At 40.9% G+C, this 27,034-nt stretch overlaps 1 protein-coding gene across 2 annotated transcripts in view; it reads right to left on the minus strand.

The window, feature by feature from the left end:
* Positions 1-27,034, minus strand: part of HEG1 (heart development protein with EGF like domains 1) — a 125,093-nt gene that overhangs the window by 37,933 nt on the left and 60,126 nt on the right. For both annotated transcript variants that reach the window (XR_002324410.2, XM_020985998.2), the window contains exons 7-13: positions 23,777-25,132; positions 17,118-17,234; positions 16,171-16,290; positions 12,334-12,437; positions 8,843-8,901; positions 8,215-8,375; positions 1,070-1,204 (exon numbers count right to left, since the gene is read on the minus strand). Coding sequence is in view for 1 of the 2 variants with exons in the window: in XM_020985998.2 (XP_020841657.1) it covers positions 1,070-1,204; positions 8,215-8,375; positions 8,843-8,901; positions 12,334-12,437; positions 16,171-16,290; positions 17,118-17,234; positions 23,777-25,132 (2,052 nt within the window). In the remaining variant the exon portion in view is untranslated. The remainder of the gene's footprint in view (positions 1-1,069; positions 1,205-8,214; positions 8,376-8,842; positions 8,902-12,333; positions 12,438-16,170; positions 16,291-17,117; positions 17,235-23,776; positions 25,133-27,034) is intronic.

Consider the following 27,034-nt stretch of genomic DNA (forward strand, 5'->3'; position numbering starts at 1 on the left):
CAAATCACTTAACCTCAGCCTAAATTTCCTAATCTATAAAATATGGATGATGATACATACATACTCTACAGATACACTCTACAGAATTGTTTGTAAGGAACAATAAGATAAGGTATGGGAAACACTTCGAAAATCTTAAAGCAATATACAAAAGCAATCTTTTTATTTTTTAAAAAAATAATCTATTTCTTGTCTTAACCTGTGATTTCATTGGTAAGGGTAATTCCTGATGGTGAAACTCCCCACACCAATGTAGATCAGCAATGATGCTCCAATTTGTGTTGTCTGGGAGTACTGAGTTGGTAAATGTCTTGCTCAGGATCACACAGCAAGCAATCGTCAGAGGTACTAGAATATAGTTCTTCATGACACTAAGGCCAGGTCTCTCTTCATCATCTCTACCACAGTGGTTCCCGGTATCATTATTATTATCAATATTACAGAGGTATCCTGTTCCCAGAGACCAACGTTCACTTCAAATCAATGCTTTCCTCAGTCTTGGTTGAATTAAACTTCTGCTGATCTACCCTTCAAGAAATATTTTTATAAAATCTATTTATTTATAGCCAAGCACACAGTGAGCACTTAATTTAAAAAAAAAAATTCATTCATTCACTCACTTAACTCAACAGAATAGACTAAAACTCATATTTTACAACTGGGTAAAGGATATGAATTTTTAAAAATGGCCTGACAGCTTTGTGAATTAAAACAATGACTTTTTTTTTGCTTCCTCCATTTCAAACAAAGTCCAGCCCTGAATTTGTCCAACCTTCAAAACAACAGACCTATTTTTTTAGCCACCGATATGCCTTACAGTCTCCTGTTTTTCTCCTTCCCTTGGTCAGCAGGCAAGTGGACACCAGTAATAGGTAATATCATTATTACAACAAGACAATATACATTGCCCTGACACCAGCACAAACATCAGGACTGATAACCCTGAGTTCTTAATAGTTATCCCTAAAGCAGGGATACACAGTGAGCTTCCAAAAGACAGAGTTTTGACCATCACTGAAATATTCTCCAGGACTCCCTCCCTGCCAATCTGCTTGGGTCAGAACTGTACCTCGGCAGGAATGATCCATCTTGTTGAACTGGAAGTAGCCAGCCTTGCACTGACACAGAGCAACACCTTCCAAATCGGTGCAGATGGAGGTCTCTTTGTCACATTCTGGACTTTTCTTTTTACATAAACTACCAGCTGATGAAAGAAAAACAAAGTGTCAGTGGAGCAAAGAGACCTTTAAGCATCACCATTTTAAGGGTAATTAACTTAGATTTAACCTTGTGTGTCATGTGATGACATTATATTTATTTGTGAGCAGTTTTCAAAAGTCACTGACAGTGGGAAGATTTATGGACTGTTGCAGAGTGAAATGTTTGAAATTAGGGGAAAGATTTACACCATGACCACAATAATGTAAAAGAAAACAATGTTGAAAGACTTTGGAACTCTGATCACTGCACTGTCCAATCATTACTTCAAAGGACTGATGGTGACCCATGCCTTCTAACTCCCGGCAGAGAGATGGTGGACTGCAGGTGTTGAATGAAGAATACATTTTCAGACATGGTCAATAAGCTGATTTGTTTTGCTTGACTGTACTCATTTGTTACGAGACAGAGTTCTATGGGGGGAAAGACAGAATCAGTGGGAAGTGCCAGTGATATAAAAAACTAAGAAAGAACACCAATCAAACTTTAAACATTTTTTTAAAATAAAAGAACCATTAGGGAGCTCAACATTCTTTTCAAGCTGTCGATCTGACCCACTGGTCCCTTGCTAACATTTTCTTCTGCTAGCCCCTCCTTTTGCTAGATTTAAGAGCATTTTCTTCAGAAAATATATGCAGAATCAAAAGGGTATGGGTAAGGAGAGAATAGTATAACAAACTCTCTCTCCATTCTTCCTTCACCCCAAAGCACGCGGGGACGGGAACACTATGTCTATTGAAATTACACAATGTCTTCTGTGCCTACGGGACAAATGGCTGCTGGTTCATTTGTTTGTGGGTAAAAGGATGCCTCTGCCTTTCCCTGAAGTGTCTAAGACAAGTTCTTCTTGGGTTAAAAAAGAATAAGATCAAAGAGAACCCAGATTTCCATAGCAATTACAGAAAAAGAGAAGGCCAGATGGTTAGGACTCAGACGGGATACAGAATTCTCAGGCATCAAGAGCAAGGGAAGCTGAGCTCAGGCCAAAAAGGAAGAATCTTGAATTCTCAGGGAGCCAAAGCATGGGGCCTTGACAACAGGAAGAGATTAGATTTGGCAGACTGGACAGAGGGGCCTAGAACAAGGGATCTCCGTAAGGCTGACCTCCAAAGATGTAGTCTAAATATTCTACAACCATCTACAACCGTCTAACTTTTCGTTGCTCTGTTCATCTTCACTGTCTACAAAGAAATGTTGATGTAGGGCACTGAAAAAGACTTTGAACGTGTGGCTGCCATGAATACTCATTATGAGAAGGGGTACTAGACTGGAGGTAGGGGCCATGACATAATTTTTCAAGACTGCAGCCACAAGTGGCAGGTGGTGGCCATGTAGGAAGGATGCTAGCAGTTAGCCACAGTGATCAATATGGTGCTGCACTTATCTCCAAAAAGAAAATTTTATTTAGTTTGTTTCAGACCTGCTACCTCATTTCAAGGGTTTGGCTATAGGAGCCACTGTCTGGTTTCTCTCGCATCCAACAGATTTCTTTGAGACCCTGGGCAGCACTCAGTGCTGTGAATGAACTGAACCACCTTTTAATTATAATTAAAAAGCATTATAGAGGCCATTTCCTGTCTTTATCGGTGGAAGGTGGTGTGCTATATCAGAAGACCATATGTGTGTATATAAGAGACCTTCCTTTGTTTATTTTGAAAACTTTGTGTTAAGGGAAGAAAAAATCTCTACTCTAGAGCTGGCACCAAGGAGGTGAATGTGCCTTTATTGTTCCTAGTCTAAACAGTGGTGGCCAAACACTCTTTGGAGTAAGTCTTCAATAATCTCTTGCAGCCTTCTGAGATAAGCCATCATTAATTCTCCATACAGTCTAGGGAAGGCTGGTTCAATAGCCTTTTTGAATTATTGAGGGTGGGTAGTACTCAGCGGGGCATGTTACAAAGAGAATTATATCTATTCCACTGGTTCTTACTCTACTTCTCTGACTGCTTTTCTGCTTCCTTTATGGACTCCTCATCCTCCTCCTACCCCTTAAATATTGGGTGCCTTCCAAGGCTCTCTCCTTGGTTCTTTTTCTGTGCTCTCTCCATTGGTGACCCCATTCACTCCTATATTTTTAATGATCTTCTTAAATTTATGACTCCACTTCCAACCTTTCCCTTGAGCTGGGGACCCATAATGCAAAATGCCTGTTGAATATCTCCACCTGATTTTCTTGCTTCACCTTCTTGCTTTATGGAGGCAACATGGTATAGTAGAGGACAGCTAGGTGGTACAGTGGATAGAGCACTGGCCCTGGAGTCAGAAGGACCTGAGTTCAAATCTGGCCTCAGACACTTACTAGTTGTGTGACCCTGGGCAAGTCACTCAACCCTGTTTGCCTCAGTTTCCTCATCTGTAAAATGAGCTGAAGAAGGAAATGGCAAACCACTCCAATAACTTTGCCACGAAAATCCTAAACGGGATGACGAAGAGTTCGATGTGATTGTAATGACTAAACAACAAGAACATATACCAAAGGAGGATGGGGCAAGAAAGGCCTCTTGTAGAAGGTAGGAGTTGAGCTGTTTCTTAAAGGAGATCATGAGGCAGAGGTGAGGAAGGAGAGCATTCTAGGAAGGGGGGACAGCCAGTGCAAAGTTAGGAGATAGAGTGTCACATTTGAGGAACAGAAATGTGAGTTATTAGCATTTTCTCAATTCACATGGTTATTCCCTAGCTCAGACCCTCATCCTCTCTCATCTGAACTCTTCCACCAGCTTCCCGATTAGTCTCTAACTCAAGGGTGGGGAATTTGTGGCCTCGAGGCCACATATGGCCCTCTAGGTCCTAGGGTGCAGCTGTAACTTAACCTTTGCCTACCTCAGTTTCCTCATCTGTAAAATGGGCATAATAATAGCACCTACTTCTCAGAGTTGTTGTGCATTCAAATCCAGCCTCAGACACTTACTAGCTATGTGACCCTGCGCAAGTCACTTAGCCCTGTCTGCCTTAGTTTTCTCATCTGTAAAATGTACTGGAGATGGAAATGGCAGATGACCAGTATCTTTGCTGAGACTCCAAATGGGGTCATAAAGAGTTAGAAACAACTGAAACGACTGAACAGTAGCAGCTTCCATTCCTTAAACTTCCCCAACTCCCTTTTTTCTTGTTCTCTCCTTTGCCATGATCACATTTTACCTTGTATTATATTTGTGTGCATGTTCACCCTCACAGGTCACAAGTTCCATGACAGGAAGGACTATGGCATCTTTCATCTCTGTATTTCCAGTACTTAGCACAGTGTCACATACCTCGAGATTTGGTAGGGGCTGGGAGGAATGGACACGGGGGAACTCCAGATGATTAACCTTCTTCTTCTAGTCTCCTTTCTACAGCCTGGTACCTACTCTTCACCTTATGATAAATCTTAGAGAACTGTCTGGGGGCAATAAGAGCTTAAGGTCTTGCTCAGAGTCAGACAGTGAATCTGAGATAGGTCTTCACCCAGGTCTTACTGACCCCAAGGCCAGCTCTCTAGCTATTATACCATGCTGCCTCTCATTGCAAGAACTTAATAAATGTTTGTTGAATTTAACTGATGTAAACTGTCAAATTAAAGACCATAGCCTGACACTTTATGTGATATCTGAAAAAAAAAAACACAATTTTTTTCTGAGTCCAGAGAAAAGAATTCAGAGTCAGGATGTTAGGCCTGGTCATAAGAAGGGTAAAATCAGGACACAGTTTTGGGTCTTAACTCTGAATTTCCTGTCTTTATCAGTGGAGGTTGGATTTCTAAGTCAGAACGTGTGTGTGTGTGTGTGTGTGTGTGTGTGTGTGTGTGTGTGTGTGTGTGTGTGTGTGTGATGGAATTTCCTTTGTTTATTTGGAGAAGGTTGCATTAAGTGGAAAGAAAAAAAAATAACATGGAGCTGGCACCAGGGAGGTGAACACGCCTATATGATTGCTAGTCTAACTAGCCATGCATAAATATCTTTTGAAAGAAGTTTTCAATCATCTCTTCTAGCCTTGTGGGATAAACTATGACCAGTTGCTCTCCACAGACTCTGGCGGGGGCTCATTTACCAGTCATTCAGAATCAGGTGTGACCAGATATTTTCTGTAAGCAGAAATGAACTCTTTCTAGTTTCCCTCTTAATGTAGCTCATGAGGAAGTGTTTCATATCCTGCATTAATGTCCTCAACACTGCCATATGCTGGCATATACAGTCACATGTGGGGAAAAGAGAAAGCAGTTTGTCAGTGGGGCAAAAAAGGGAGACAAGATAAATGCAGAGAAGAGAATATCCTGTGGAACCAAGTGGAAATCAACTTTTTATTGATGACTTTTTGATATAGGTACAATCTCCATGATCTTCCCCAGATAGAGCCATCCACTAGTCAACAAGCAATAGTTGTCTCCTATCAGATCTCACCCAGGGGGACAGGCCCAGGACATGCCAAACAGGAGAACCTGCATGGCCTTTGTGATGAGGATGAGTCACAGGGTATGTGTGTGGGAGGGGGGATGAGGCAGAGGAAGTAGAAGACTTATCAAGATGGAGCCATGGGTTATAACTACCAGAGACCAACTAGGGTCCTTAGGAGCCCCCAGCTGACAAGACAATAACCAGATAGCTTCATAACATTAACAACAGCGTACACAAAAACACCTGTGAATGTACTGAAGTGGTCTCATTTGACTTCCCACTGCATGTTTCCATTGGGCTGGAACCATATTTTTACTTAATTACACAGTTAATTAATAGTGCGAATTTAAATACAGGTAACCACTTCAGGGGACTCAACACTAATCAGGACCTAGCTATATTATCCGTATTTTACAAAGAAACAGTGGATAAAGAAGAGTAAAAATACACAATAAACCTAGAAAAATAGGTCGGAGACAGCTTGTAAAGGATTTTAAATATGAAAGAGAAGAATTAGTCTCTGCCCTCATGGAGTTTACATTCTATTAGGGGAGAGAACATGCAGATAAATAGGTATATACAAAAGAGCATGTGTAGAATGTCCAGAACATAAAACCAAATATAAAGCAAAGACTGGACAATTCCACAAGGGCCTTCCACAGGCCCAAGACTTCAGTCAAAGTAAAAGCTGAAGTTCCCTGGAAAGTAAGCTTTTGAATATCATGTTAATTGAGGGAAAGAAGTGTCCTACTCCCAAGAGTACTTGGGAAAAGTAGAGATTGTTCAGGAAGCAGGGGAAGAAACACAGAGTTAGATCGCAAAGACAACTTAGAGGTTTCTAGTCCAAGGCTCTCACTTTACAGATGAGGACAATGTGACCCAGGGGGGTCAAGAAATTGGCCTAAGGTCACACAGATGACAACTATCAGAAGTAGAATTTGAACAGAAGTCTTCTAACTACAGAGCTCACGTTCTCTCTTCTGTACAAAACTACCTTAGTGGGGTAAGTTCTCACAGATCCAAACATCTGGGGTCTTCCTTTCTAAGGCATGGATGAATAAGACATATCATATAATCAGTCAGTTAATCAACAATCATTTCTTAAGTACCTACTATGTATTAGGCATTGTGCTAATGAAAAAAAAAAGAGTCAATTGCAGTGTACCCACCATTAGCAAATTCAGGAGAGAAAACCAGTATGTTTTTGGGGTTTTTTTTAAAGGTTTTCTAATCCCTGGCAAGCCGGGTAAATATAAGAGTGTCATCCCTATCCTCTAAAGTTAGAACACAAGATGAAGTCTGAGTCTTACTCATTCCCAGTCAGGCTGAATGTCATCAGTGCTCAATTTGGTAAAGTGTTTGTGCCTTCCCAGTATCCAAACCCAGAGTCCAAAACCATCCTTGTTTGTCCCAGAACTTAACTAGTTCCCCAGGTCCACAAATAAGGGACCTTTGCTGACTCAGGAGTCAGATATCAACCAACCCACTTGGGATTTCCCAGAACTACTAACATATGGACCACTGAAGGCTGATACCCATAATTTATCTCCTGCATCTGGGAACCAGATGGGAGGATAAAGGGGTGGTTTTCATCCCCTTAGCTTATTCCAATTCTGTGGTAAAGTGAACTGAACAAAAACCACTTTGAACATTTAGAAGAAAGTCATGGGAATAAGTCGTTTTTATCTGAGTGGGGATTGAGGGGTGGGAAACAATATTCTGGAATTTATTTCATTCCATAACTCAGAGATAAAAGGCTGTCCTTACCTTATTATAATTTTTAAAAGTCTATTTTTATTTTTTATATTAGTTTTACTTCCAAATATACACCTACATCTTTCCCCATCCTTGTCACAAGGAATGAGAAAGAAAGAGAAAAAAGAAATTCAGAAAAACTAACCAAAATGTCTACTGAATCCGAAACTTTCATGCCTTTGCAACCAAGTGAAGGAGATGAATTTTCTCCTCCCTCCTTCGGGTACAAGCTTAGTCAATAGAGTTACCTAGAATTCCATTTCCTGTTCCTTTTGCTGATGTTGCTTTTTTTATTTACAGAGCTGAAGTCATCATGTATATTGTTTTCCTGGGTCTATGTACCTCAATTGGCATCAGTTCATAGAAGCCTTGTGATTCTCCAAATCCTTCTCCCTATTGTAATTTGATTATAGTTATTCACACTTTGCTCTTATCTTCCTCTAACATACTGAAAACTCCATCATAATAGTAAGAATAAGAGCTAATATTTTTATAGTACCTACTTTGTGCTAGGCATTGTAGCTTTACAAATACTGTCTCATTTAACCTTCACAACAACCCTGGGAGGTAGATACTATTATTATCATCATTTTACAAAAGAAACTAAGACAAACACAAGTTAAATGACTTGGTTATGGTCACACAGCTAGTAAGTGAATGGGAGGTCAGATTTGAACTCAGGTCTCTCCTGATTCCAGACCCAGTGTTCTATCCACTACACCATGCAGCTTGAGGGCAGGGGCTATGTACCATTTCATCCTGGTATCCCTAGTACCTGGCACACTACCTTACACTGCTTAATAAACAGCTGTGGAATCGAAACAAGTGGGCAGAAACTTCCCCCGGGGTCAAACAACAGTCTCACACTTACCTCTGAAGAGCCTTCCCAGAGACTTCAAGAATTGGCAGGTTTCTACCGGGGATGTGCAAGTACTAACGTATTTCTGTACTCTCTCTGCCAATTCAAACACCGTCACATTGGATGCCAAGGAGAAGGTGGTCTGCAGCGAGACTACCACAGTGCCAGAATCCCTGGAGACAAAGGGACACTTCATAGACTTAACAGGACCCCTGAAAGCAATCCTTTGCAATCGCCATTTAAGGATGATTGGGATTGCTGCAAAGGTTCGTCGTTTTTGTTTCACAGAGAGGGAAATGTAGAGACAATCATAAGTGACTTGGCCATGGGTTACCCTATGTCTCTTCTTTCCCTCTTTCTGGAAACTGATTTTTAAAAAAGTTTGTGTTAATGTTTTCTATTTCTTATATCACTATAGTTATCCCCAGTATCCTTCCCCTTCTCTCTCTCCCTCCCATAAAGCAATCCAATATAAGAAATAGTATTTTTTTGGAAAGGAAAAAAACCACGAGTCGATAAATTGAAAAAGTCTAAGAATATGTGCAATGTGTAATCCTTGTGGACCTCCCACCTCCACAATGGGGTGGGTGAAGGGTGTCTTCTCCTACATTCTTAAGCTAGTTTTAAGTGTTTTACTTACCTGACAGCTTGGACAGTAGATCTGGCATAACCAGGTAACGTTGAAAGAGATATGTTTAGCTGGAAAAGAGAATGGATGTAGGCAAACTCTTAATCATTCACAAATAGCAAAAGCTTTTAGACCCATCACCAGTTTCCTATTCAGTGCTATAACAGGTCAAGACAGCTTTGCACAGAGAAGAAAAATCTTTATTTTTGTTTTGTTTTTCTTCCTTTCAAATGAGTTTTTTGACTCTTGCCCTATTCTTCCTGGAGTACAAAGGAGAAGAACAGAGAGTACATCAATGAGGAATATCCAGCAGGATATAATGCTCAGTGGTGCACCCTGAGATGCCAGACATCTTCAAAGGAGTGGCAGGCTCCTAAGCCCCCAAGTTTCAAAAGACTTGGGATCAGCTGTTTATTTGGGTTATACATGGTAAAGTATCTTCATGGAGATTATGGGCTTTCTGACAGCTTCTCCTGCCTGATCAGAGGATGTGCCCTACTGGGGAAATGAGAGCCATTGTAAATGGTACCAAATTAGCCCCGCACCTAACAAAGAAATGCATGGGTGGGTAGACTTGAAGTCCTTTTCACAAGTATTTCATGGAAAATTACATTAAATTTGGATTAATGGGGTTTTGTTAGATCCAAGGGAAGAGTGAACATCCTCAGGTTTACCTGGAGCTCTGAGGGAGAGCAGGATTCAAGTGCTTTGAAGCTTTAAAATAACACATGAGAGAGAAAACACACACACACACACACACACACACACACACACACACACACACACAAGCTCAAAGAAATTCCCACAGAGGTATTTCCATTCAAAGAGGAAGCGTCTGGTCTCTTCGCCAGTGCAGAATCTCTTAAGGTTTAAGGCAGTTTCTCAGGCCAATGTCACTTCTAGCCCATGCAGCATGGGCAGAGGACATCTTCTTAGACCTTGCTTTTTGGTTATTAGATAAAGGGAACTCATTTTTCTTCTATCAGTCTAGCTCTTTTTACAACAAGCTGATGGTCTAGTTAAAGGCTATATGATTTTTGAGGCCTTCGGTCAATATGGCAATGTGAAAGGTAATATGGAAGCCCAGATCTCCCACAAATGCTGCAGCAGTTAGGTGGGACAGTAGGTGGAGGGCTTGACCTGGAGTCAGGAAGACCTGAGTACAAATCCTACTTCAGACACTTATATACAAGCTGTGTGATCCTGGGCAAGTCACTTACTTTCTGCCTTCGTTTCCTCCTCATCTCTAAAATGGGCATAATAATAGCACCAACCTCCCAGTTGGTGCATGGATAAAGTAAGATCATGCTTGCCCTTTGCAAACCTTAAAGTGTTATATAAATGCTAGCTATTATCAATAGCAAAGGTACTAGATGGAACAATGATCAAGGAGGCCAAAGAGAAACACAGTTGAATTCTTCCATCTATCCCACAGTTGTACAAGAACAGGGCCAGTAGTCTCTGGGTGTTTGGAAAGGGATGAGATCAGAGAGGCAGAAGTCTATGTAAGCTCTGGTAAACAGGACCTCACACTAGTGGGATCTTGGCCCTGGCCTGCTGGAGCATCAGTGGTGGAACAAAGAGTCCCTGAGAGGTCACTGGGCAGGGACAGAAGGCTCAGGGAATTTGAAGAAGCCTAAATCACTGCAGGGGACAGAGCCAATGCACTACCCGGGTAACCTGTGCAGAGGAGGACTCTCCAAAAGGCCCTAGACCAGCATAATCTCCAATATCCAATTACAGCCTGTCCCAGGAAGGAAAAAGAGCCAACTCCTAATCAGAGACAAAAGGAGAAGGAGACAGAGATAGGGATGAAGCTAGCACTCATGTTAGGCTTCTGAGAGATGGAGTCAGAAGCTAGGGATTATGACAGAAGGCAGGGCCTAGTCTCAGTCAATAACATCAAAATGAGGTACAAAATTAGGTTTCTCCAATCTAGAAAATAATGTGGGTTGCACTGAACGATCTCTAAAATTCATTCTAGGCCCAATATTCTAAGATTCATGACAGGTAAAACTCTTTCATGATTTTAAAGAAAGACTTTATAAAGGAATATGAAATTCTTTAGAACCCAGAATTCAACAACCAAATTTTGCTGTCACTGAAGTAAACATTTATTCACAGCTTTTCAAAGCCATCAAGTCATATTAAACCCAACATGTTTCTAATTCAGAAAATGAAACCAACTCTTGTCCCTCTATCATGACATGAAGACACAGATGACTGAAAGCTAGAGATAGTTCTTATAAGCCATTTTAACTGATACAACTTCAACCACTTTTTCCATCCAACCAAGTGGCTTTTTCTTATCTCTCCACACCTTCTTTTGGCTAACACAGAAATGGTCTCATAGTACAGGGAGGAAATGGCTGGACAGGGAGTCAAAAGACCAGTTGCTCCAATGGTCAGCTATAAAAAGAGGGTGATAACAATGGAGATGAGAACTGACATTGACATAGTATTTTATAGCTTTACAATGACACTATGAGGTAGGTACTACAGGTGTCTTTGTTTTTACAGAAGAGGAAACTGAGGTTAAGAGGCTTCCCCATTGTCACATAGCTAGTATGTATCAAAGGCAAAATCTGAACCTAGGTTTGGTCCAAACCTAGCCCTCTATTCATTATACCACACTGGAAAACCACTTTGTAAACCATAAAATATTAGATATGTGTGAATTAAATTATAATGAGAAAAAATAGCCAAAGAGTGGAGAGAAAGAAGAGGCAAACTATTTCGGGTAATCTAGACAATGAATTGTTAGCCCCTCTGTTTCCCTCCCGATCAAAGGTGAGCCCATAATTCCTCGCAGCATCCATCTGAAGTAGTACAGTATCTCTTCCTAATGGAGACTGGAGATGTTCAGCACACTGGCAAAGGCGGGGAAGCAGGTCAATGACAGAAGGAAAATCAGAATGGTCTGGTTTCTATTCTTGCTTTAATACTAGTTTTTCCTGACACATTTCATCCCTCTGAATGTATCTATGAGGGATGCATCCCTGTGACTGTATTTCTGCCCTTTGTAGGAAGCACAGCCCAGAGGGGCAGGTGAGGATCAGCTAGAGAAGACAGAGACAATAAGTGAAATGTGACTGATGCTCATCCCAAATTCGAACCTCACATTTTAAGTGGGGTCCGTACTTTATCGACAAGCTCGTTTTCAACATGCAATCGGCAAAAGTACCTGCAAGGGACATGACTAATCACACCCACTGTCATTGGGATGACTCCTGGTAAAAGACAGATGTGCTCTTTTGGCAGAGAGGCACCATGGTGTGGTGAATACATCCACGGGCTTGGAGTCTGGAAGACCTGGGTTCACAATTCTACCTCAAATACATACTAAGTGTGTGACCCTGGGCAAAACGCTTCATCTCTCTGTGTCTCAGTTTCCTTATCTGTAAAAGGAGGGGTTTGGGGATTCACTAGATGACCTCTTTGGGCCCTTCCAGTTTCAGGACTGACACAGACAGGACCACTGGGATCTCTCTTAGGAAACTCACCATTTTGATGATCTCATCTTCAACTTGAAGCAGTTCTGAATGCTTTTCAAGAGTAGCATTAGCAAAAGTTTTTCTTAACTTAGTTTCTGTCACAAATGTTCTAACTGAAAATAAAAGAACGGAAGTTATCCATCAGACCAACTTATAGACAGCCCTATTCTATTTTTTTGGCTTTTATTTTATAATATATACGTTTACTGATTACTCTCACTTTATGAGAGGTTTCTTGTAAAAAAATAGATAATTAAACAAAAATTAATAATAACACTCTGACCACATCTGAAAGTACATGTAACATTTTGCATCTGTGTTGTTTTTCACTCATTTTTCAGTTGCATCTGACTCTTCGTGACCCCATTTTGGTTGCTGGATATTTCTTTTTGGGAGGGGGCAAAGATACTGGAGTGGTTTGACATTTCCTTCTCCACCTCATTTTACAGATAGGGAAACTGAAGCAAATAGGGTTAAGTGACTTGCCCAAGGTAACATAGCTAGTAAGTGTCTGAGGTCAGATTTGAACTCAGGGAGATGAGTCCTTCCAATTGCAGGCCCTGCTCTGTCCGCTGTGTCATCTAGCTGCCCCTATTTCCTCAATTCTTACAGAATAATAGTATTCCATCATATTCACATACTACAACTTATTCAACCATCCCTCAACTGATGGATGTCTCTTTAGTTTCCAGGTTTTTTTGTCTCCACAAAAAGAGCTGCTTTAAATATTTTTGTACATTAAGGACCTTTTCCTCTTTCTTTGATCTCTTTTGGGTACAGGCCTAGCAGTTGTACGGTCCAATTTATAACACCCCTGTCCCATTCTTTCTGTTTTCATGGTGGGGGGAGGAGGTAATCAGGGTTAGGTGACTTGTCCTGGGTCACACAGCTCATAAGTGTCTGAGGCTAGATTTGAACTTAGGTCCTCCTGATTTCAGAGCTGATGCACTATCTACTGCACCACTTCGCTGCCCTCTCGTGTTTCATTCTTACGTCAGATAGCTAGGCGACTATCAACATGGAAGCACCACAAAAAAAAAAATGAAAATTACATCTGGAATGTTAAGGAAAAACAGACAAAGAAAAAACTTCTTTATCTCCTTTACAGACCCTAGAATGGTACTCTGTTATAGGATAGGTAACTCGTTTTTTCTCCTCTTGAAATCAAATCAAGAAGATAAATGAGGATAAAGTCTTTATTTGGGAGAAAAAGAAGATGTTGAATAGGTAACAGGATACACCCAAGACTAGTTTAAAAAAAAAAAAGCTTTCCATGTTGTTTTTTTGAGTTTCTGGGTTTTTTTTGTTTTTCAGAGGGGAGGGCTATATATCCGTGATGGCCATTACAAAAATCCAACTTGAGTCTTCAAGATAATAAATTCCTTATCTCTCTGACTAGGCAATGAGTCCTTCTGGATTTTTCCAATTCTTCTTCTAATCCCATGCACCTTTCAACAAGCATTAAGCCTGTACTGGAATTTCAGCCATGCAAAAAGGGATTATTAGGTCATCATCCTTGCTAGTATGTTTTGGGAAAAGCAGGGACTATAGATGATTCTGGTGGAGCCCACTATGTTGCTATTGTCTCCAGTTAAATCAGCTTATCATGCAAACAATTTGTTTTGGGAGGTTGGGGCAAGGGGAATGTCATTTAGTGGATAGAGTACTGCATTTAGAGTCAGGAAGTCCTGGGTTCAAATTCTGACTCTAACACTTGCTAACTGATTCTGGGCAAGTCACTTAATATCTCTGATTCTCAGTTTTTTTCTTATGTAAAATAAAGGAGCTTGGCATAGACGGCCCTGAGGTCCCTTCCAGCTCTAAAACTTATGATCCCATAATTCCCTGGAGGGAGGGAAGAAGAACATATAGAACAGGTAGAATGTGCCAATATACTGTCTGGTTCTCATGTCACCTTCTGCTCATGAAATGCAATTCTGCTTAGCATCCTCTTGCTTATAAACAAGTAACAGAGAATCTGTGCAAGAATATTTGATATTAGGCCATGCTATAAATTTCTGTCTAAATTAGAACAAAGTGGGGGGGGACGACTAGGCGGAAACCTATGCTGCTGCTCTTTCATGAAAACACGTGGGCTGAGCTAAAATGAAGGGCCCTGGAATTAGATGGGGAAAATATTTTACATCTTATACTTAATGACTGAAGCCTTTAATCCTTCTTTAACACAGCCCTCATCTTTTGGGTTGTTCTACAGCTCAGCGGAGCCAGCTTTCCAAGCAGCAGGGAGCTCTTTGAAAACAATCTCAGCCAAATGAGCCCTCTTTGGCACGCATTAATTTGCATGTTCCTCTGCTGTGTTTAAGAACAATGGAGTTAAATGACTCGAAAATGGAAAGATGATTGCTAATGTAATGGGACAGCTCTCCTAAGATTCCATTGTCACTAGTGGTACATCCATTATACATTACTCAAGAACAATCATCAGCTGCATTTATTCTCCCCAACCCCCAGCCCCATCCTTGGGATCATAAAGGACACGTGTGTGTCTGGCCAAAAGGCCAATCGTAGAAAAACACGTATTATCAAACACTAGGTGCTCAAATCTCTCTCTGAATCAGAGAAGGACTCCAAAATTAGGGGGGTATCATTGCCTCAGAGATAATCGCAATATGGCCCTTCTGCCTCTTCTATCTGGAAGCCTTAGGAAGGGCAATCAGGATGGTGAAGGGCTATTAGCTCATGTCATAAAAGGAGCGGTGAAAGGAATTGGGGATGTTCAGCACCTAGAAGAAAAGACTCATCAGTGAAAATGAACACTATGCTTATGTATTTGAAAGGTTATCTATCATGTAAACAAGGGATTAGAAGTGCTCTGTTTAGGGGCAGCTAGGTGGTGCAGTGGATAGAGTACCGGCCCTGAAGTCAGGAGGACCTGAGTTCAAATCTGACCTCACACACATAATACTTCCTAACTGTGTGACTCTGGGCAAGTCACTTAACCCCAATTGCCTCACTAAAGAAAAAAAAAAACAGTTACCCATGAGTGGAACAAGCAGATTTACGAGCGAATGAGTTCACCTTCCTTGGAGTTCTTTAAGCAAAGGCTGGATGACCATTTATTGGGTATGTTTTAGGGAAGATCCTTTTTTTCAGGTGTGGGTTGGACTGGATAGCTGATGAAGTCTCTTCTGATACTGATACTCTGTAATTATGTGATATTTTATCCCCTACCCACAGGTCCGCTTACTCATTTATCTTTGTAATTATTTCAGTTGTTTTTCAATCATGTATGACTCTTCTGGGGTTGGGGTTTCCTTGGCAAAGATACTTAAATGGTTTGCCATTTCCTTCTCATTTTACAGATGAGGAAACAGAGGCAAACAATGTTAAGTGACTTGGTCAGGGTCACACAGTTAGTAAGTGTCTGAGGCCAGATTTGAACTCAGGAAGATGAGTCTTCCTGACTCCAAGCCTGGCACTCTATTCACTGTGCCACCTAGCTTGCCCCTATGCTTAGAATTACAAAAGCTCTATTTGGTTTTAAGAGTTTCTGACTCTTTCTTATTTCAAAAGCTAATTTCTGTTTCCCATAGGGAATACCAGCAGGAACTGGACCTATGGTTTCATTAACATAGGACACTAGAGGGTGAAGAAATTCCTTATACCAAATGCAGGTCAGTCCATTCTTTGAAATTCAGTCTTGAAAGTGGCCTCAAAGAGCACCAAGAGGGTAAGTGACTTGCTCAGGGTCACAGAGCTAGGAAGGCAGGATTTGAACTCAGATTTTCCTGGCCCAAGGTCCAGTGCTCTACTCACTCCATCACCTAGCCACCCTAGAGAACAAATCAGGGTAAGGCTATGAACAAGGGCGGCTAACTCTCTTACCCAAGTTACAGATTCCTTTTTCTAATTGGTGCCCAACAGGACATCTGCAGACAAAGGATCCCTGGGTGTTGTTGCATATGGCCAGAGGTGGGCAGGGATTCGACAGACATTCGTTCACATCTGAAAAGAAAAGGCAGGAATAGCATGTGAGCTGAAGGGTGGGAAGTGAAATGATAACATAAAGCAGATGCCCACTTATAGTGTTGGTATAAGCTGCCTTCTCAAGGTCAGTCCTTGTTTTCATTTAAGAGCCTAAGGACAATGTTCAAAAGCAAATCTAAACAACACCTTAAATCCTGCCACTCTCTAAAAAAAAAAAACAAAACCAAAAAGCCCCGAACAATCCCAACCAAAATAAACAAAACCAAAAAGCCCCCAAAAACCCACTGGTATTTGAGCCAGATTCTCCAATTGCTGTATTTCTAATTGTGTGTGCATTTGTGTGTGTACACACACACAGACTTATGATTTCATTGGTCCACTCATAGAAAGCTTCCCATACAGATTAACAACTGTTATGCAATAATAATCTTAGAGAATTGCTTAGGGTACTGAGACATTAAGTGATTTATCCTGGGTCACACAGCTGGTATGTGTCAAAGGTAGGACTTTAACTCATGGTGTCCTGGCCTCCTGACATTCTGCCAGGGGTTCGCTGCAGGAGAAGGATCATGTGAAAGAAAAACAGACAGGCAGACAGAAATGGAAAGATATGAAGAGACAGAGTCAAAGAAATGGAGTCAGAGAGGCAGGGACAGAGAGAGAAGAGAGAGGGAAAGAGAGAGAAAGACCAAGATATAAAGAGAGGTAGGAAGGAAGGAAGGAAGGAAGGAAGGAAGGAAGGAAGGAAGGAAGGAAGGAAGGAAGGAAGGAAGGAAGGAAGGAAGGAAGGAAGGAAGGAAGGAAGGAAGGAAGGAAGGAAGGAAGGACCCCGCCCTGGCTCTTACCCACACTGCAATCATCGCCTTGCCACGAAGGTGTGCAGATACACCGATATCCACGACCCGTGGAATCCACAACGCACTTTCCATCATGAAGACAAGGGTTTGCAGCACATCTGTTGACTAAAACCAGGTTTTGAGAATCAATCAGGATGAACAATTTAGACGTGGTTTAACAGAAATATTCAGTTCTCCCAAACAGCAGTGCATTCTACCTACTGCTATTCCCTTACTCATTAAGGGGCACACTAGGATGGAGTGAGCTTCCAAGAGTTACACAAGTGAAGCTAGAGATGGGACCTCTGTGGATGGTGGGGATGGAGGAATAAGCATTTCTATATCGCCTACTATTTACTTTAAGATCTCTCAGCTGAGGCAGGGTGATGACAACTATATTCAGACTAAGGATAATGAGATGCCTTTATAATACCTGGAGAATCCTGTTAGGATCAGTGTGGATTAATAACACATGTCAAGTGATGAAAAGACAAAACAAGCACAAAATTTTTTTTAATATACCACAGAAAAAAATTGAGACACTAATGCACAGTTGGTGGAATTGTGAACTGATCTAACAATTTTGGAGAGTATTTTGGAACTATGTCCAAAGGACTTTAAAGCCATGAATACTCTTTGACCCAGCAATACCATTACTAGGTCTGTATCACAAACAGATCAAAGAAAAAAGAAAAAGTCTTATACGTATAAAAATATTTATAGCAGTGGTTTTTTTTTATGGTAGCAAAGATTTGAAAATCAAAGCAATACCCATCAATTGGGGAATGACTGAACAAGTTATGGTAAAAGATTGTAATGGAATGCCATTGTGCTATAAGAAATGACAAACAGGAAGCTTTCAGAAAAACCTAGGAAGACTTACATGAATTGATGCAAAGTGAAGTGAGGAGAGCCAGGAAAACATTGTACATAGTAATAGTAATATTATACGATGAACAACTGTGAATGACTTAGCTATTCTCAGAAACACGATTCAAGACAATTCCAAAGGACTTAAGAGGAAAAATGCTATCTACCTCCAGAGAAAGAACTGATGGAGTCTGAATGCGGATCAAAGCATACGATTTTTAACTTTATTTTTCTTATTTTTTTTCCTTTTCTTATTGGTCTGAATTCTCTTTTGTAAAATGGCTAATATGGAAATATCTTTTGCATGATTGCACATGAAAAATTTATATCAAAGTTTTTGCCTTCTCAAGGGGGGGAGGGAGGGAGGTAGTTTGGAACTCGAAATTATTAAAAATGAATGTTGTTTTTACATGTAATTGAGAAAAAATAAAAACATTTTTTAAAAATTAATTAAAATATACCACAGAGAGAGCCTACTCCTCAGAATTATAATTTTATTTAATTCAACAAACACCTAATAAGAATTTATTCTATACAAGGCACTCTGCTGGGTCTCAGAGAGTTTATGTTCAACTGGGAGAACACAAAATGTATATAATTTAAGTATATTAGATTTGATTCAAGACATATTTATTCAATACTTCCAATGTGCTAGTCATTCGGAACACAAAGGAGACGGTCCTTGATGGACACTCCATGATTGAGGTGAGCCTTGGGGGAAGATGAAGGATTGAGAGACAGAGGTAAGGGAGTACACTCCAGGTCTGGGGAGGATGGGAGAAGGCCACTCATGAAAATGCCTACAGGTCTGAAATGAAATGTTAAATTCACCACCAAAGAGTTAGTAGTCAAGTTTGGCTGGAGTCTAGTGCACGTGAAAGAGAATAATATGAAATAAAACTAGAAAGGCATGTTGAAACCTGATTGTAGGGAACCTCAAATACAAGGTTAAGGAGTATGTGTTTTATTCTAGTGGGAACAGCCAGCTATATAAGGCTTTTGAGAAGGGGAGTGACATGTCTTAGGAAGATTATTTTTGTAGCTATGTAGATCACAGACTGGAGAAAAGAGAGGTCAAGGCAGGGAGACCATCCAGAGACAACTGTCATGGTCCGGCTGAGGAAAACCAGAACTTGGGTGACAATCATGTGAGTGAAGAGAAAAGGATGGATGCAAAAGATTTGGAAGTGGAATCAAAAAGGCTTTGCAAATAGGGAGATATAAGGAGAGAGGAAGAAGAAGAAGGAAGTGTTGAGCATGTCTGTGGAGTTTTGAAACTGAGTAAATAGGATGCAGAGATATGTTAGCACTCCCGACAGAAATAGAGAAATCTGGAGGAGGGGAAAGAATTATAACCTGCAATCGCCCATCTTTTTCTGTCACTTTGTGCCTTCCCTTTATTGGGGTCCTTATCAGTAGCCATAGTGCCCTCTACCCACAAATAAGTTTCCAGAAATTAGTGAGTTCTCAATTCTGTGAAGACAGTTATGAAAATGAGCTAGAATTCCCTATACCCCCTTGCACTCGTGATTGATGTCATAAATACCAGAATTATCAGAATTTTAAAAAATTTTCAGCTACCCATGCAACATATGGGCCTTTAACACGTATGTGTACCGGACTGCAACCCATACCCAGCGTTTGAGGACCCTGTCTGTTGTTGTGTCTGGGCACCGAACACAGCTCTGGGCCCAGGAGGCTGCTTAATAAAGGTGTTTAATAAATGATCAGGAGAATGGAAATGCCTAGCTTAACTTCACTATCTGCAGTGAAATGATCAGCTTCTGATGCAAAACAGGAAGGATAAGGGTTCGAATTCTGATTTTGACAGCTTTACTTCCTGTGTGATCTTTGGGCAAACCAAGAAACCACAACAGGCCTCCGTTTTCTAATCTAATGAAGGAGCTGGATAGGAGAGCTCTAAGGTTCTTTATAGCTCTAAATTTATGATCTATCAGTCTTGGGCTAGACTTGTGAATTCCATTTTTGCTCTAATATAAATACAAATCCCCCTGCCTTTGGTGCAGCTAGGTGGCACAGTGTTTAGAATGCTAGACATAGAATCAAGATGATCTGATTTCAAATCCAGCTGGCTAGCTACGTGACCCTGAGCAAGTCACTTAACTTTGCTGTGCCTCAATTTCCTCATTTGTAAAATGGCGGTAATAATGGCACCTACTTCCCAGGACTATTATGAGGATAAAATGAGATAATATTTGCAAATCTTAAAGCATTATATAACTGCTAGCTGCTAATGGCTCTAGGAGAATGAATTACATTGGTACTAAAGCATAAGTCTCTAAGTCTTTTAGGAGATTTGCTTTCCGTTTTTCTGAAAAGTTGAAAATCACCACCTGGGGTGGGGGTTAAGGAGAAGGCCATAGAGTGGGGTGGCACATCCTACTCTCTGCTGAAAATGCCCATGATTAGGGAAGTGTGGCAGCAGCTGCAAACCCCCTTATAGAGTAAGTCAGGCTTTAAGACGACTGACCCATCAAGCATCATCAGCTGGGGCAGCTCCAGCTCCAGCATAAAAAGGGCATTTAAACTCCTTAATTTAGTCATTGCAAAGGGTTTCTCTTTCAACCTCCCTCCAAAAGCATCTTGAATGCCATTTTAAGTCATTTAACTTTGAATACATTTCCTTTACTGAGGTCAGTTTGGTAAACCAAGTCAAGGCATATTTTGGACATGGTGCCAAAATATCTCTCTTGTTCCACTCCTTTTCTCAATAAAAATAATATAATTGGCTTTATCCTGCAGATAAGGAGAAGGTAAGTTTCCTGCAAGGCACCATGGGATAGACAGAGAAAGGTGAGTAGAGGACTGATTTTGGAAATGGGAAGACCTGAATCATAGGATTTAGGACTAGAAGGGACCTCAAAGATGGAGTTCAAGCCCCTCATTTCACAGATGAGGATTCCCTACCAAGAGGGCCCTGGGTGATTTCAGAGAGGCTCAGTCTCAGAGGGCTGGTCATCACAGGAATAAATCCATTGCCCAGGGCAAATACAGCAGTGGTGCAGTGACATTGCTGGAGTGAGGGAGCAGTGACATGATTAAAGACATGCATCCTCAAAATGAGTAAAATTGCCTCCTCTTAGGCAGAGCAGTAGATCAGGCACAGGGCCTAGAATCAGAAGACTTATCTTCCTGACTTCAAATCCAGCCTTAGATATTTACTATCTATGTGACACTGGGCAGGTCCCTTAACCTTGTTTGCCTCAGTTTCCTCATCTGTAAAATGAGCTGGATAAGGAAAAGGCAAACCACTCTAGTATCTCTGTCAAGAAAATCTGAAAAAGGGTCACAAAGAGCAGGACATAACTGAAAATAACTAAACAACAACTAATAATTAATAATATTGTGTTTCAGTCATGTCCAACTCTCCATGACCCCTTCTGGGGTTTTCTTGGAAAAATACTGGAGTGGTTTGCCCTTTCCTCTTCCAGCTTATTTTATAAATGAAGAAACTGAGGCATACAGGGTTAAGTGACACGCCTAGGGTCACACAGCTAGGAAGGGTGTCTGAGACTGGATTTGAAGTCAGGAAGATAAATCCTCTTGAATTCAGGCCCAGCCCTCTATCCATTGTACCACCTAGCTACCCCCATTAATAATATTATTATTTATTATTCACAATAATATTAGCTAATATTAGTAACTTACAAAATAAAAACTCTTATCAGAGAAGCCACACAGGATGGTAAACAGGGCTCTGGAGGAGTCAAGAAGATCTGGGTTTGAATCCCACTTTGGTGTGTGACACTGAGCATGTCACTTAACTTCCTCTGTGCCTTAGTTTCCTCATCTGTAAAATAAGGGGTTGGACTTGATGGTCTCTAAAGTCCCCATTCTAAATCTAGGAGCCTATCTGTCTGCATCTTTTGCCTCTGGCTAGTATAATTTTCACTCTAGGAAACAGAGGTCATAACACAGATAAACGATTTTATGATGGGTCAGAACTGGTTAATGGACTTCTTCTAATAGGTCAGAACAGCCACATGGATCGGATCATGGAAGCTGGAAGGCAGGAGGATGGAATGGAGACAGGGATATAGAATACAGCTTACACAAAGAGTTAAATGATTAAAGAGCATGTTGGCAATGTAAGCTACTAAAGGATGTCTCTTGATAAATCCCTGTCCCAATTCTCACTTTGAATACAAACAACTCTCACTAGTAAGAATGACATAGGACAAACAAAACTCAGGTCAATTACATGAGTCAATATTAGTAGCATATCATAAAAGGAAAAGGATTCATTTCTCCTTTCTGCTGATAATTAGTTATTCAATTAGTGACAGGATCAATTAGAAAAGTTTTTTGTTTTGTTTTGTTTTAGCAGACCATGTACTAATGCATTGTTGGTAGAGCTATGGATTATTACAACTATTACAGAAAGCAATTTGGAATTGTGCAAATAAAATAACTAAAATGTCCATTTTGATCCAGAGATTCCACTGCTAGGCATATATTTACAGAGGCCATTGATTTTTTTAAAGGGATGGGGAGAATGATAGAATATTGGGAATTATCTGTTGTAGCAAAATAAAATATATCAATTTAAATTATGAAAATAATTTTAAAACAAAAATAATTATGCCTTCTAAATAGAAAAGACTCAGGTAGATTAAAAAACTACAAAATAAAATTTTTAAATGCTTCAGTGGAAAGAGCACCAGATTTCAAAGTCAGAAGACCTGTGTTCAAATCCTGGCTTTGCCACTTATTGGCTACATGACTTTGGTTGCTTAACCTCTCTGGGCCTCAGTTTCCTTAAATGTAAAATGAAGACATTGGATCTGATGACCTCTGAGGTCCTTTCAGCTCTAAATCTATGACCCCTCAGGCTCTATGAACAGGAGGTAGTTTTAATCACTACAACATACTTCAAGCAACCATCACTATACCCTCCACCAATGCAAATTTAAACCCCTCTCTGCCTTAGTACATGATTTTATATGTTGCTGGGGTCCCAGATGGGTTATGGTCTGCGAGAGATCCCAGATATATGGGAAATGGAAGAAATCTACAAAAAAGGTCTCTAAGGTCCTAACAGTTCTAAATCTATGAACCTATCAATCCTCATCTTTTACTTTTAGCCTATAAATTCTGGGGCTATATAATTCAATTATTTGGGGGGAGGGGAAGGAATAATTGAATTAATAACTTGATAAGAGCCAATGATTAGCCTTTGTGGTTTGAAGGGAGGAGCTGATATCCTGAGAAAACAGGTAACTGAGGTGACCTTTTCTTGACCTCCAATTTTAATGCTCAATTCTTCTACATATATGTAAAAATTATTTTCATAACTTTTTGCTACATTTTATTTTGCTAAGATATGATTCCCAATAAGCACTCCCCAAAAATTAACAATTCAGTGACTCCTTCCAAAAAAAAATAATTGATTTATACAGTCCTAGAATTATGTAGGCCAGAGGTAAAAAAAAGCAGATAGACAGGCTCATAAATTTAGAGCTGAAAGAGACTTTAGATACCATCAAATCTTTTTTTTCATTTCCCATGTACCAGAGACCATCAACTCCTTTCTTTTTTTTTTTTTTTTTGGCTAGGCAAGGGGGTTAAGTGACTTGCCCAGGGTCACATTGCTATTAAGTATTATGTGTCTGAGGACAGATTTGAACTTCGGTCCTCCTGACTCCAGCGCTGGTGCTCTATCCACTGCACCACCTGGCTGCTTCAACTCTTTTCATTTCTCATGTACCTAGGACCTAGCATAGAATGTGCGTCAGCTGTGTACTTGCTAGTTACTGATGCCTGAGAGTGAATTTTACCTGTTGTTGAAGGTGATGTCATTGTTGGTCTCATGCTGCTCAGTGGGACTACAGTGGCTGGCTTAAGAGTCAAGGGCGCAGGAGTAGAAGCCTCTGTAGTTTGGGGGGAAACAGATGATACCACAGGCAAATGGGCAGTGGCAGCGTTCTCTTCTTGATCTCCTCCCCCTGAGCTCGGTTCTTGCCCAGGTGTGAATATACCAGTGGTGCGGATCGATTTGGTGGTGGCCTCTGTCTCCACTCTGCTGGCTTCAGTGGTGGCAGGACCTTCAGTGGTTCTCTGAGACATCGTGGTCCTGGGTCCAACGGGCAGAACGGTTTTCTGGGTTGTTGCTTTCACAGTTGTAAGAACACTCATTGGAGGCGGGAGCTCAGTTGAGATTGTTGAAGGCTGAATAGTTGCATGAGTTGTGGTTGTCATAACTGCTGATGGCTGGGCTGAATTAGTGGTGGCGGCCAGGAGGGTTGGCTCTCTGAAGGACTCTGTTGGGACTGAAGGTAAAGGGGCCTTGGCTGTAGAATTATGTAGCACTTCGGTTGATTCTGTTGGTGGAAGACTTGGAGGTTGTAAGTTTGACCCTGTACTGGTTTCCTCCTGGTAGGGAACACTCTGATTCTTCTGATCTACTGATGGGCTACCGTGAACCACAGTAGTGAATAAATCTGTCAGTGTATCAGGTGACGTCACAGAGGACTCTCTTGCCTGAGGATCATCACTGGGGAGGACTGAGGTAGAAGACAAGTGCGGTAAAGACGACTGTTGGAATATTGTTGGGGGTGGGGTGGATTCTGCCGAGTAGGTTGATAAAGGTGGCAGTGAGGAAGATGTGGACTTGGAGGATTTAGCCATGGAAAACAAGAGTGGAGAAGAAGGCAGTGTTGGCCATAGGGTTGAGGAAAATGGTTGACTGGGCTGTGACACTGAGGGGGATGGCAAAGGTGACAATGATGAAGATGAAAAGGAGTCATCAGTGGATACAGATTCAGAGGCTTGAAGTAACAAAGTGTTGGGGGGAACACTGACTGTAGATGTGTATGCTGGTAAATCAGAAGAACTCACAACCAGTGGTTCAGTGGAAGGAAGGACAAATTCCCCTTCGCTTGATGAGATGTTGTTTCCTTTGGGAAGAGCAGCAGAAGAAGAAGACTGTTCCAAAGCCAAAGAGCCAGAGGTTCTGTTGTAGGTGGTTGAGGTTTTAATGGTGTCTGGAGACGTGCTATTATTTGTAATAGACAATAATGTCCTGTCTTTCACTTTGGCGAAGGTTGATGAAATATATGTGCTGTCTGTATGGTAGCTGGGTGTCCTTTTACCTATATGTGTGCTGCTCATTGGTCCGTGGTTACTTCCAGTGGCTAAGAAGATAAGAATCAAAATCAGGTCAATCAAACAAGGCAGAACCTCCCATGAGTCTGATTTTAAACTATCACCACCCAACTTTAGAAGATATACCTCTCTCTCTTCTATATAGAAATAGGGGAGGGGCAGGATAAAGTATAGAATACTGTATACACTGTCATATTTGGTTTTGTAGGTGTGTACGTTTTGTTTTTTTTATCAATTCTTTGTCATAATGGATTGCTCACCGGGTAGAGGAAGGGGAAGGATATATTTGGAAACAAAGGTGAGATTAAAAAAATAATACACCAAGAAAAATGGACTTAGAGTAAGGAAAGAACTGGGCTTAAATCCTTCCTCAGATACTAGCTGTGTGACTCTGGACAAATTATTTGGCCTCTCTGTGCCTCAGTTTCCTCATCTGTTAAAAGAAAGCGATGGTGCTATGTTTGGTGACACATGCCTGTAATCCCTGCTGCGGAGGAGGCTGAGGTTCGTGGATGGTTTGAGCTTGGGAATTGTGATCTCCAATAGGGCTAAAGCAGACTGGTCTGAGACATGGTCCTATACCCATGTGTTGAGCCCCTAAGAGATGTGGGGCCAACAGGCTGCCTAAGGAGGGACAAATTGGTCCAGTTCAGAAAAGGAGCAAGTCAAAGCTTTTGTGTCAATCAGCAGTGGAATTGGGCCTGTGAGTGGCTACTTCAGTTCTTATCTGGGGAGAGACAGAAGAAAAGAAGGAGGAGGAGGAGGAGAAGTCGGAGGAGGAGGAAAAAAAGAAGGGGTTGATGGTGTTTAAAGTCCCTTCTAAATCTATGATTCTATGAAATAAATGATATGCAAATCAGAAATATATATATATATATATATTTTTTTTTTAAATTATTAAAACTCAGTTGGAGCTCAACAGTTTTTTCAGTGAATTGATCACTAATGAATGGCAAAACCCTCTGAACCGAGTTAGTTGGGAAGGGTAAGGCAGGGCCTGCTGTAGCCATCTTGATTCCTGTCTCAGGCTTCCAACTTTGACTTCTTTCCTAAACCGAGGTGGCAGCAGAAGAAATGGCGATGACTACGAATCACAGCCAGGTACTTACAAAGAAGTGCCCACAGCCAAATTCTTCTCCTAAGGAGCCTCTCCTTTTTTGGTCAAGAGTGAGTGAATGGCTAGAAACTTCAACCTCAAAGGCACTACTAAACCATCCATAAGGATCCCTGTAGCCATATATTGACTTAGAAAAACCACATATTAACATTTTCTGCGTTCTATTGTATTTTTATTTATTCAATATTTCTCCATTACATTTAAATCTGGCTCAGGCTACACACTCAGGAGTTTTGCAGTTGGCCTAGAGGGCACTGGACTTGGGTCCAGGAATACCAGGTTTCAAGTCCCAATTCAAATACTTACTAGCTGTGCCATCCTGAGTAAGTCATTTGACTACTCTGTGCCTCAGCTTCCTCATCTATATAAAATGAGAGGTTTGGATTCAGTAGCCTCTGAGATCTCTTCCATCTCTAAATCCCTTATCTTATGACCAGGCAAGTGGAGAGGAAACAGATACTGATCACTCATGGTTTTGTAAAAAGAACATCTCTGAAAGCTAATGGTTAAAGTTATTATTGTCTTGGCATAAATACCTGATGTTACTATCACATATTCCTTAGGTAGGGTATACCCTGAGAGTTGTAAGATTGTAAGCTTACAAGAACTTGAAAGATTCCTTTCTGAATCAAAAACTAACTTGAGGCAGGAAAACCTGAGTCTGAATCCACCATCAGCCCCTTCCTAGTTGTGTGATACTGAAGAAGTCCTTTAACTTTTCTGTGCCTCAGTTTCCTCATATGTAAAATGGGAACAGTGACAGCACCTATCTCAGAGGTTTGTTGTAAAGATCAAATTGAAATAATATTTGTAA

The sequence above is a fragment of the Phascolarctos cinereus genome, unplaced genomic scaffold, assembly GCF_003287225.1.
Source record: "Phascolarctos cinereus isolate Bilbo 61053 unplaced genomic scaffold, phaCin_HiC Scaffold_726;HRSCAF=1367, whole genome shotgun sequence".
Taxonomy (NCBI): domain Eukaryota; kingdom Metazoa; phylum Chordata; class Mammalia; order Diprotodontia; family Phascolarctidae; genus Phascolarctos; species Phascolarctos cinereus.